Below are 11899 nucleotides of genomic sequence, written 5' to 3' on the forward strand. Positions count from 1 at the left end.
AAGGAGAATCTCCTTTGCCAGGAGAGCTTATGTTAGACACATTGCACGCTCTGCATAGTTAGGGTGCATCTGAGTGCGGGGAAATGCTTTGGTCATAAGGGCTCCATTAGTTATATCATATATTTCATTTAATTAGGTCATAATGAGCAGGGAGAGACACTTTTACTTTTTACTATGTAAATATGCTTTGTCCTAATAGGGTACTTAAGAATGAGGAGACACAATGAAGCATCGATGTATGCTCACATGGCAAACACAATTAGGGAGCCTGACACATGAGGAGATGCACTAGAACATTGGAGTGTGCCCATATGGTTTACATAATTATAAAGCACGAGATGTCAGAAGATATGTTGGCCATGAAGGCTACGTCTCATTTAAACTAGATGTATTTTAGATGATTTCATTAATGTAAGTCCCTCACATCATAAGTGTCATCTCAAAACTAGCATTAGAGTATGCTTGGCATAGTCAAACTAATGTTCAAGTTAGTTCGAGATTTTATACAAGTGTTAAAAAATATAATTTTAGATCTTCAACCTTACATGATATGATATGATCTTATTTATAGAATGGAGAGAACTATTCATAAAATAAGGATATTTTGAAAAGTCTCCGCTCTAGCTCATGTTAAAATAAGGATATCATTTTTTAAAACTTTTTTAGTTTACTTTATGATTTATCTTAATATTTTAAAATATTATATGTTGATATATTTTATTAATATACTGTACTAAATTATATTTGAAAATATTTTATGTTAAAATTTAAATCTTATTTATCATATTTTTAATATAAATTATTTAATTAAAATTTTAGAACCAATTTGAATTTATTTGAATTGATTCATTAAAACAATTCCAAAAGGTTTTTATCAGACACACTTCTAAATCTAATTTTGTAGGATACTTTGCCAAACCCATTCATCTCTCAACATCAAATTTATAATAAACTTGTTCGAATCCAAGATTGCCTATTTAACCCAATACCTCAAACAAGTAGAATTTACATTAATAAGCTCAAATAAGTCAGTCAAATTCAAAGAGTTCAAAGGTGTGTGCATACGTAGAGATGCCTTCTTTTCTTAGATACATATCGATAAGAATATGAATACTTTTAGATGTCATGTTGATTATGAATACTTGTGTGACACCACATCTCTAAGCATCAAACTTACACTAAACTGGGATGGAATCCAAGATTGGCTATGTAACCCAACACCTCAAACAAGTAGAAGCTACATTAATTAATAGGCTCAATCAAGGAAGCCAGTCAAATTCAAAGAGTTTAGAGGTGTGTGCATATTTAGAGATGCTTTTTTTCATTATATCCAAGTAGCTAAATGGTGCCACATCATTACTGGCTGAAGCAAAGTAAATTGGATGCACCTCTTGAGTTATGATTGGTTGTCAATTCTAATTATATCATTGAAAATAAATTTTATCATTTTTGGAAAGACATTCATAAAATATATATGATCTAAGTTATAGTTTGATTCAACAAATAATAATAATTTAATACTTTTAGGTGTAAAATAGGTTGGATGAAATCTGCTGATTTTATCCTCTTTTTTTTTTTCTCTCATAGCATCCAAGTTTTATTCTCATACTTTTCAAAATTCTGACATTATTTTTCATTTATTCTTTCTCTCCTCTCTCTATGCCCCTGATTTTTTTTCTTTTTTATTTGTTTGATTCATCAAAAACTAAACCAAAAGATAAAATAAATGGAAGTGTGTAAAAATAGTAAGGATTATAATCCAAGTTCTTATTTTTAATTAATATTTAAGTACATATAGATATCGAAAAACAATATTTTTGTTCTTTTGTAATCATAAAAATAAGAATCTTTTCAGGTATATAAAATGTATAATCCAAATTTTTATTTTTGGATGACATTATTTTGTGGATAATATTAAGTTTAAATGACTTAAAATTTAGTCAACTGCACTATTTTTGGGAAACAATGTAAATTAACCAATCTTTTTTTTTTTTTTTTGCCTAAAATATACCCACCCACCGAGCCTCATTATCACTATGTAGAATCTGAGCATATTTATATTTAATTTAATTTAATTAAGAAATGATTATTTATATTATTTATTGGAAATAGTGTAACTGTCAATTCGAGTGTAAAAGACACACGATTGAGTTCTGTACACTTTCTTCTAGAAAAAGTGTGATCGACTTTTCAGAGACTTTTAGAACATTAAAATTAATTTACTGACTTTAAAAATAATTATAAATAGTATCATTTTTCTTATGATTATCTATCTTAATATACTAAATTATTTTGAAATATAAATTTATAAAATTTACTTTAATATGTGCTCTAATTTATTTTTAAATTATTTTAAAAGAATAAATTTATTTAGTTTAAATTTTAGAATCGATTCAACCGATTCATTGAACCAAAATCCGAACTGAACAAAATAAGAAAATGACAAAATGATGGAAAAGGCAGAAAATATCCCCTCATCTTTTGAGGGGTAAAATTAAAGAGTTAAAAATAAGGTATTTTACGGAATCAAAAAAACGAAAATTATTTGTTCTTTAGAGATAAATAAAAGGGAAATTCGCGCAAATAGGTACCGTAATTGAAATATGTTTTTGGCTTTTTTCCATCTCCGCTTGACTCTCTATATATATACCCTTCCCTCAGCCCCTTTCCACGCTTCGTTCCCGAGATTACATCGAAGGAAACCGCAAGGAAGGAGACGGCACGACGGTCTGCAACGAAGCCGCCAACAACACAGCGGAGCAGACCCCAGATTCCATCTATCGAACAAAGCTCTCGAGTCTTTGATTCCTCCTCCTATTCCCCTTTCCGAAAGATCACTTCAAAGCTCAGAACCTTTTCTTTTCCGTCCCATTTCCGGACCCTTTCCTCGATCTGGGGCCCCGCCTCCTTTCTCTCTCCGCGGGACGCCGGACCCGGTTTTTCGATCGAGACGACCGGGGGTTTCGGTTGGTGGTTGAGGGTTCAGGTGCGGTCTTGAGATCGGATACCTCGGCTGCTGGCTTTGCTCGAGTAAAGGAGGAGGCGCCTTTCTAGTTCTTCGGTTGTGGTTTCTCGAGCCCCGGGATTGATCATGGTTTAGAAAATGCAGGGCTGCACTTGGAAATCTTTATGGACTTTGCAGTCGAGTCAAATTAGTTGCTTTAGATGAGCTCTGCTGCGAGAAGGGATTTCAGTTCTTGCCTGTGATCGCTACTCACTGGGTACAATTAGCGTTCTTGAGGTGCCATCAAAATGTGATTTTTTTCTTTTGCAGAAAGAAAATAAGTAGCAGGATTTATGTGACAACTTCACTCGGATGCTTTAGGTTGGTCTTTTGCCTTATTAGAACATAACTTTCCCTATATTTCATTGGGCGTGTGGACAACATAATCGTGGGGGAGCACGGCGGTGATCCATTCCCTTACCAGAACAGCTGAACCGAAAACTAAGACTTTCTGGTCAACCATTTCTGGTCAACGAAGGGTCATTTTACGATGTCTCGCTGCTTTCCTTATCCACCACCAGGATATGTAAAGAAGGCGAGGAATGATGCAAGGCGTGACCATGTGGACTCACTGGCAAAGGTGCGGTGCTTCTTCGATATGTTTATCTAATCTTGTTGAATCTATTAGCCCTCATCTCATAGGTCTTATTTTGTTTGCCTGCCAAGCACATATTGCTTCGCTCTTGGTATTTGGTAGTGTATGTTAGGAAGCCGATTAATAGGTGTGGGCATGGTTTTGTTTGCCTGCCAATTGCATTGTTCGATATGCTGTCTTGGTTTTTAGTTGATTCTGTGTTCTGATTCAACAAGTTGCGACCACTTACAATAGGTTGAGAAAATTCAGTTGCGCTTTATATATATATATATATATATATATATATATATATATATATATATATATATATATATATATATATATATTTAAAATCATAGATCCATTATTTTAGAATGCAAATGATAGTCTATTAATAAACTGTTCAAGAAGATTTCACTTACAGTAGCTCTCACATCTGCATGTATTATTGTTGGCCTGCTTTTGAGGCTCTTGTGGATTCAAGATGAGAAATGTTTCCCTGGTTGCACAGTAACTGAACACCCTTGTTCTGCTTACATCTCTATCAAAAACATTGGTAATATTATGGACAATTGAGATCTCTCATTCTGATGGAATGACAGAGGGGTGAGTATTGGAAAAGTCTGATTCTCACAACAATCTAACCTACATCTGCCGTTATCATAATAATAACAATGATAAGAATGTGTACATCCTGTCGTTGACTTTTGTCACTAGATGTTCTCTTGTAGCTACCAGTCACAGAAGAAATTAGGATAACACATCTTTATTAGACTAGTGAAGTTGCTGCTTCAGCTGTGAGACAAAGTTTAATGGAGAGGACCTGTAAATTCTTTCTAATAGTTTTGATCTGGTTAAAATTACAAATTCACAGATCAGTTTAGGAAGTAAACCTATTGAACCAGTTAATGTTGACCATTTTGCTCGTCTGATTTGAAATGAGCAAAGAGTTCAAAATTTTGACATATTAGGATACCAGTGTCAACTTCTTGTTTGACTCATAAGTCTTGCTTGATATGTCGACCATTTTTGTAACCGAAAAGTTGTCATTGGATTGCTATGCACTCTGCCAGCAAGATGCACCCATAAATGGGCTCATGTCCTTACACAAATCCGTTCAGATCATGGTAATTTATATGTGTTTTGTTAAAGAAAGATTTCTGTGTTGAATCTAACAGGTTTAAGTTTATATGTGAGAGTAGTTATTTCAGATTTACCTGAGGGAGATCTGCAAGGCTTTGAATGACAGCTTGTGCATTTTGCTTCTAACATAAAAGCATCTTGATTTATCTACCATGATTTTCTGGGTGATGTTATGTTTTCTCACTTAAGAAGAGAAAAGAGAGACTTTTAGCATGATATTTAGCCCCGTTGGTAAAATGATCTTGTTACATGTTTTTTCATGCTTTAATAACTGAGAGAGCTTCAATCTTAGAAATTGTGAAGACATGCATTGATAATTCCCTTCGTTTATGAGACTGTTTTCAGTTTTTAATTAATTGTAATGGCGTCTTTTGTCCTATATTTTTTGTTGATGTGAGAATTTAGAATGATGATTTACCTTTTCTTGTGGCTGACTTTTTGTTAACCAAGAAGTGGGCTATCATTTTCAGGCGAAGCAAAAAGAGAAAAAGTATAAAAAGGAGAGGACGGATGAAGAAAAAAGCAAAGATAAAAGGAGGAAGGACAAAGAACTAAGTCAAGATAAACACAAAGAGAAGAACAATAAAAAAGAAAAGCATAAGGACAAGAAAAAGGACAAGGGTGTAAGCAGGACATCTGAAGATGGGACTGAAAAACCGATTCAATCTCACCATGAAGACAGGCTTGGGGGCAGATGGAAAACTATAGAAACCAACCATTGTAAACTTAGTGATGGGTTGAACCGTCAGATCAAAATGGAAGAAAAGGTCTCAGCAAACAGAGTGGTCGATAACTTCACTAGTTCAGTTCAAAGAAGCTCTGATGTATCGGGTACTAAAGCTGCAAAGGTTATTGAAAGACTTGCAAGTAATAAAGTTATTCCTGCTTCCATGGATTCCTTGACAAGCAGAATTAATGGGATGGGAAGACCAGCAGACAGAGTCCTAAATTCAATTCAAAGTCAGGCTGAGGTCCTTCTATCTGCAAACGCAATTCAAAGAGAAAGAAATGCAGCTAACAAGTTGGTTTCAAACCTCACTCATCTTGAGCAAACAGGAGATGCTGGTAAGGGTCAACCAGTAAATAACTCTAGGGTTTCTATTCAACAAAAAACTGATGGTCCATATGTTGCTGCTGTGGGAAATAAGGAAAACTGCAAACAGAACAAAGCCCTTACAGATCCCAGTAGCACAATGCAAAGATCATTTAATGGTTTGAGTCGATCAGCAGAAAGCACTGCCATTTTAGCTAATGAGAAAGTTGATGGCATTGGCCTCACAAAGACACTAGAGGATAGAGGAGAAACAAAGAAATTTGTTCCAAACAACATTTTAATAGAGCAGAGAGAACAAGATGGGATCAGCCAAGCAGTGGAGAAGGATGCTGACAAAAGAATTGGAAGGAAAGAAAAGAACACGGAGGAGGAAGCTTATGGTAGAAAAGTAGAAAGACACAAGGACATAGATTGGGATAAGGACAAGAGCAAACTTGAAGTGAAAGGAAAAGATCAGGAAAAAAGTAGTCAGAACTGTGAGCGAAAACATAAAGAATATGATGAGATAACAGACATGGGTAAAAAGGTTCATATGGATATTCCAAATGCAGAACTGATAGCTTCTGCAGAAGACCAGAAGAGTAGCAATACTCATGAAAATAAGAAAAGAAAGGAACTTGAGATGAATGGCCTTGTGCATGGTGCGTAATCCTTTTTAGTGGTTCAATTTAGCTGCTTTTCTTTGATTCTACAAGTGCCATTTATTCTATGATATCCTAGGTATCTTTTTTCTCTGGTTATTGGTTTGAATTACCATGCTTGCTTTGTCATTTCAGAGAACAATTTGCTTCCTAACAAGTTCCAGAGAACAACTGCATCCGACCTTTTAGCAAATGGGAAAATAGTGAACTTATCCCATAATGCTTGTTCTTCCATGAGTTCTGGGGCCTTAAACAACAGCAAGGCAGGAAAGCACCCTGTAGATAAAAAAGAACACATTACAAAAGACATAAAAGCAGCGCAACCATCATCAGATGGCTTGAGGCATCCGGCTGTTATGCACATGAAACCTCCTCATCCAGACTCCAAGTATCTTGATGAAATGTACTCTGTTCCCAAAATGGATGATTATCCAGAATATGATGACCAGGATTGGTTATTTTGCAGAAGTCACCTTCATTCAAACCCAAGGACAAAGCTTGAGGCTGATGAAAGACCCCGAGTGTGGGCCAAGGCAATAAGAATTGGGTCCGAAAATGTTGTTGCTTTGCCTTATGTCATTCCATTTTGATAACGGACACTCATTATACCTGAACTGCCTGATTCTTCTGAAGATGCGGTAGCAGGATCAAGATACGCCACTTTGTTCCTTGTCGCTGCCTTTCATTTTAAAAGCCTGTTCTTTCAGCTGCAAGTTCTGACTTGTTGCATCAGTATTACATGCCACTTACAATGTCCTGGACCGTTTTAAGTTGGATCTTCACTCACTTGTGATGCTCAAGATGTGGAATGGCTCTGAGCTTGCAGGATTTGGAGGATGTGTCAAGATATGCTCATATCTGTATCGTATCAAGTGGAAATGAGCTTGTTTGCTGAAAATTTTCAGGTCCATAAAATAGAGCAGAGATCTTGGCTTATTATATAGCATTTGAATTGGTTCGAAATGATCACCCTTATCATGGATACAAAAGGGTTTTCCTGCTACACTATTGCACAATTTCATGTAAAGCTTTTCATAACTTAAAATGTACAGTAGAAGGGGAAGAGAAGAAAACTAAAGATAATGTTGTCATTCATTGATACCTTACTTATCATAGGCTGACTTTGTTTTTATTTAGGGAGAGGTTGATATAATAGAGGCTCCGTTAGCATGAGTTCTGAAAGTGCAATGACATTTTTTTTTTGGTTGCACTAGCTGAAATCACTTTGCATCTTAGACAATTTTTCATATGGTGGATGCTCAAGTAGCTCTTGAGATAGATGATCTTGCTTATTGAAGCCACTACTAGGAAAATACAGCAAAGATACCAAGTAGCTATACAATTTTTTCCAGTGTAGTCTTTACGTTTTTTTTTTCCTAGTCTAAATTTGTGTTTGTTGCATAACAATTGTAAATGATGTTCAAGACATGTCCTTTATCAATTCCATTTAAATGTCTTTTGTTTCCAGATATTGTCAGAATCTATTTTGTTTTCTAACAACAAGATGTGGTTGGAGTTCGGAAACTGTACTATGTTATCCTGTGTAACTTTCAGCATTCTTAAATCATTTAATTCCTTCAGTGTCGAGTTGTAACCTTTGATATCCTGCAATTCTTTTCAACCGTGTGTTGTATGATATTGTTTGTGGATTCAGCTTGATTTTGTAATAATGTTTGCCTTGTTCATCATGGAATTACACTGTACATGCAATTTTCTCCCAACCCTTGTCATCAAGGATTGTGCAACTTCTTTTGTACCTCTGCCCTACTTTGCTATCCTCATTTTCTCAGATTTGACACAATTAATGTTTAGTATTTTTTTCATGAAAATAGTTGGTGTTGTAGTCTCTTTTTAATTAGAAGCAACAAGAATTTGTTGCTTCATCTGTAATATGCTGTAGTTTCTTTTCATTCTTTTGAAACATATTCAAATCAAAATTTGCAGTTACCACATGTTCTATTCATATCTGAACTTCACAAATGATTTATTATTAGCACTCTTTTTTTTTGGTTCTTTGTTTCTTTTCCACTCAAAACTTTATCCATCTGATTTGGTCATACTATTTTAAATGAAGATGTTAAGTCGTTTTGTATATATTATGTAAGGCTTTCAATCCTTACCCCTCTGGGATTTAATCATATCGAACGGAAGAGAAAGGAGACGAAAGCGAAGAGGATTAGATGAAGTAGAGTGAGCAAACAAAGAAGAGAACCAATTTATCACTGTATCATCTCATGACTGCTCATAGTCATTTGCATAAACAAATATATTAAAAAATCAAAAGAAACATAATGATGATGTTTGCTAAAGATCGAAGGGAATCCGATATCTCTACCAATCCCACACTAAGGTTCCAAGAATTCATCTGACGTTTTGGCTTAAGTACTTGACAGCTTCTACAACGTTTTTAGCGATGTTGACGACCACCTTGGCGACCGTCTTCGTCCCTCCGGCGAGAAGACCGGGGAAAGCCTCCGCCGCCGAGCCAAACACTCCTCCCACCTTCACCGACACATCCTTGACCTGCGCAACGGTGGAATTGAAGGCCGCCGCTGCCGCGGTCGTCGTCGTTCCGTCTACCCTGACGATGGACACGAGCACATCCTTGATGAGGCTGAGTGCGAACTCAAGCAGCTCGGTGACGCTGTGCCTGACGTGACGAAGGAAGGAGTATATGACGAGGCCGGGCAGTCTGAGGACCCAAAGGACGAGGAGAAGAAGAACGGCTGTTCCCTTGAAGAGCACAAGAGACGCCACGTCCACCAGTGAGAGGAAGCCATCGAGCACCAGTTTGAGGGATGCAAGCGCCATTGTCGTCGGGATCAACGAACGCCTCCGCACGAGGAAGAGACTGAGGCGAGGTGCTGGACGTTGAAACTTGTATCGTTTGTTTTATTGCAGCGTCCGCATCGTTCAGGCAGCAATCACTCTTTCCGTGGTCAAATCATCACCATCGTCATCATCGATCGATCGAGACAGAGACGGTGTCGCTGTAAGACTTAGGGAGGAGCCATCAGGCCGTGCACTACAAATCTGACGGTTGGGATGGAAGGAGAGCTCTCCGTGATTCGTGCCGTGGCACATTCTTGGTCTCCATCCTGTAGCTGGTGGAGCATCAGAAACATCACACCCTAACATTCTGCATGAAAGAGAGTTGTTTTATGCAAAGAATTATTAGGTTAATAATTGTTATTATTATAAGTTTAGGTCAGAGGGATGAATGGGTCAGAGGAGACTAAAAACTTCGCCACAATTAACACCATTGACATGCCTCCAAGGTGCTACATACAGGCCACGCAAACCCTAAGTCATTAACTTGATTATATATATATATATATATATATATATATATATATATATATATATATATATTTGAGAGTGATCTCAATCCGAAGAAGAACATCCAAATTGATCGAGTCCACTTCTCCAAGCCGAAGAAAATTGATCTACAACGAGTTGACCGTGAAAGATGTGTTCGGTTGAATTCTCCTTTCACGTTCGAATTAGAACCATTCTAATTTATGGACAACTTGTTGGTATTTTATATATATATATATATATATATATATATATATATATATATATTACTCGTATAAGAAAACGAGGACACAAATTCGAACACAAGGATTATAAAATCGAATTAAACCGGCCGGTTCGATAGGTCAATTCACGATCCGGTTGGATTTCTCTGCAGATCGACTGTGGTCTGTCCATGTTTCAAGATGCATGAACCCGTATCTCATGTGATCAATAAGGCAGTGGAAAGAAAGCAGGTTGGATTCAGTGTCGGCTGCAGCTGCTGTGAATAAGCATCAATCATTATTAACCTGTGACATCTCACTGCAGCACTGAGGTGAAAGAGAGGTCTGGCAGCACCTTAATCATCATCCTTTGTCATCATCTGGGATGATTTTGATTGATTTTATTGTGATTGTGTACCATCAGAATGGACCATAACGAAGGGCGAATCTCGGAAAAATTCCTTTTTTTAGGTATTTATCAATATTATATATTTTTAAAAGATCATTTCTATTTATCATAATTTTTAAAATATTTTTATAAGATAATATAAGTCTATTCAAAAATATTATAATCACATCGACCGATCAAAATCAGCGGATCAGTTCGAGTTGAGTTATTACTATGTATTGCCATGAGTATTTTAGAGAATATAACAAAAAGGGTATTAATTAAAAAATAAAAAATATACGTCTCTTGAGAAAAGTTCAAAAAAATATTTTTCTAAAAATTTGCCCCAAAATGAATCCAAAGGTTCGTACGAGAATAGTTTGCTGAGGAGTTGTTGTTAGTATAAAATCTGTAATCATGCTATCTATAATGCGGAAAAACTTTTATACTAAGATTGAAATCAAATAAATTGGATCTAACAATATTACGATGCATACCTTTCTTATTGTTCAGAAGAAATAAACCTTATCTGATCTACAAGTGCTCTATCGTCGGATCTGAAATATCAATCTGCAAGGATCTGCAAAAAGAACTAATCCTTCTCCTCTATTCCTATCTATTCACAGGACCACATAGATTGATGGATTAGGGGATTAAGGGAGAGGGAGATTGAGAGAAAAACCTTAATCTCTTAATTGACTCAACTGACTCAGATACTACTCGGATGCACACTTGACCCCTAGAGGTCCTATCTATCAGATGCGCACAGATAATATATTTAGCCCCTAGAGGTCCTGTCTATTTATAGGCGAGAGCAAAGGGTCTAGAATAAGTTATTAGGAGAGTTCCTTCCATCAAGGTTATCTCCTAAAGAATCCTACTTTAATACGGACTTCTTTTCTATTGACCAATAACCATAATCAGAATCCAATAATATCTATAATATATCTTACCTAATTAAATAGGGCCATATAATCTAACATTCTCCCACTTGGCCCAATAATTGGTAAGATACAAAAAGACTTAAAAATTAAAAATAAATAAATAAAATTTATTTAAAAACAATTTGACTCAATTGGATTCTGAAATTTTTGAAAAACTATATACACGCGCGTGAATTTTAGAAAATAGGCCAATAAGTCTAATAATAATAATAATAATACTACATTAAGTTTGACTAACAATATGAGTCATAGTGGTTGTATGCCATCAGTGTCACACTTCCTTCTATGTACCACAATACTGTTAGCCTTTCCTAATGCAGTCCAAAATGACCCCTATAATTTGTCTTGTCAAGACAATCCTGTCATCACATTCAACCATAATATGTACATACATAATTGTGAACAAGATAGCAGAAACAAATAACTTTAAGTACGTAAGTAAAAATGTCAATTATAGTGTCCACTCAAACATGCATCACCATATCCTTTATGGGTTGCTCACAAACTCAATCATAAGAACATGTTCTTTCAAAATACTTTAGACTGTAAGTCCTAAGTGAATGGATCAGCAATCAATACAGTGGAACTCAAGTAATTAATTGACATTAGATGTTTCTGGACTCATCTTCT

General features: G+C 35.8%; 1 protein-coding gene across 1 annotated transcript; it reads left to right on the forward strand.

Annotated features, from left to right (window-relative positions):
- Positions 1-2692: 2692 nt before the first annotated feature.
- On the forward strand, positions 2693-7548 carry LOC135605198 (uncharacterized). Its single transcript, XM_065094995.1, has 3 exons — positions 2693-3584; positions 5192-6416; positions 6552-7548. The coding sequence occupies exons 1-3, from the start codon at positions 3495-3497 to the stop codon at positions 7004-7006; spliced, it is 1770 nt and encodes a 589-aa protein (XP_064951067.1). The 5' UTR covers positions 2693-3494; the 3' UTR covers positions 7007-7548.
- Positions 7549-11899: the final 4351 nt, after the last annotated feature.

Source organism: Musa acuminata, chromosome BXJ2-2 (assembly GCF_036884655.1).
Source record: "Musa acuminata AAA Group cultivar baxijiao chromosome BXJ2-2, Cavendish_Baxijiao_AAA, whole genome shotgun sequence".
Classification (NCBI taxonomy): Eukaryota; Viridiplantae; Streptophyta; class Magnoliopsida; order Zingiberales; family Musaceae; genus Musa; species Musa acuminata.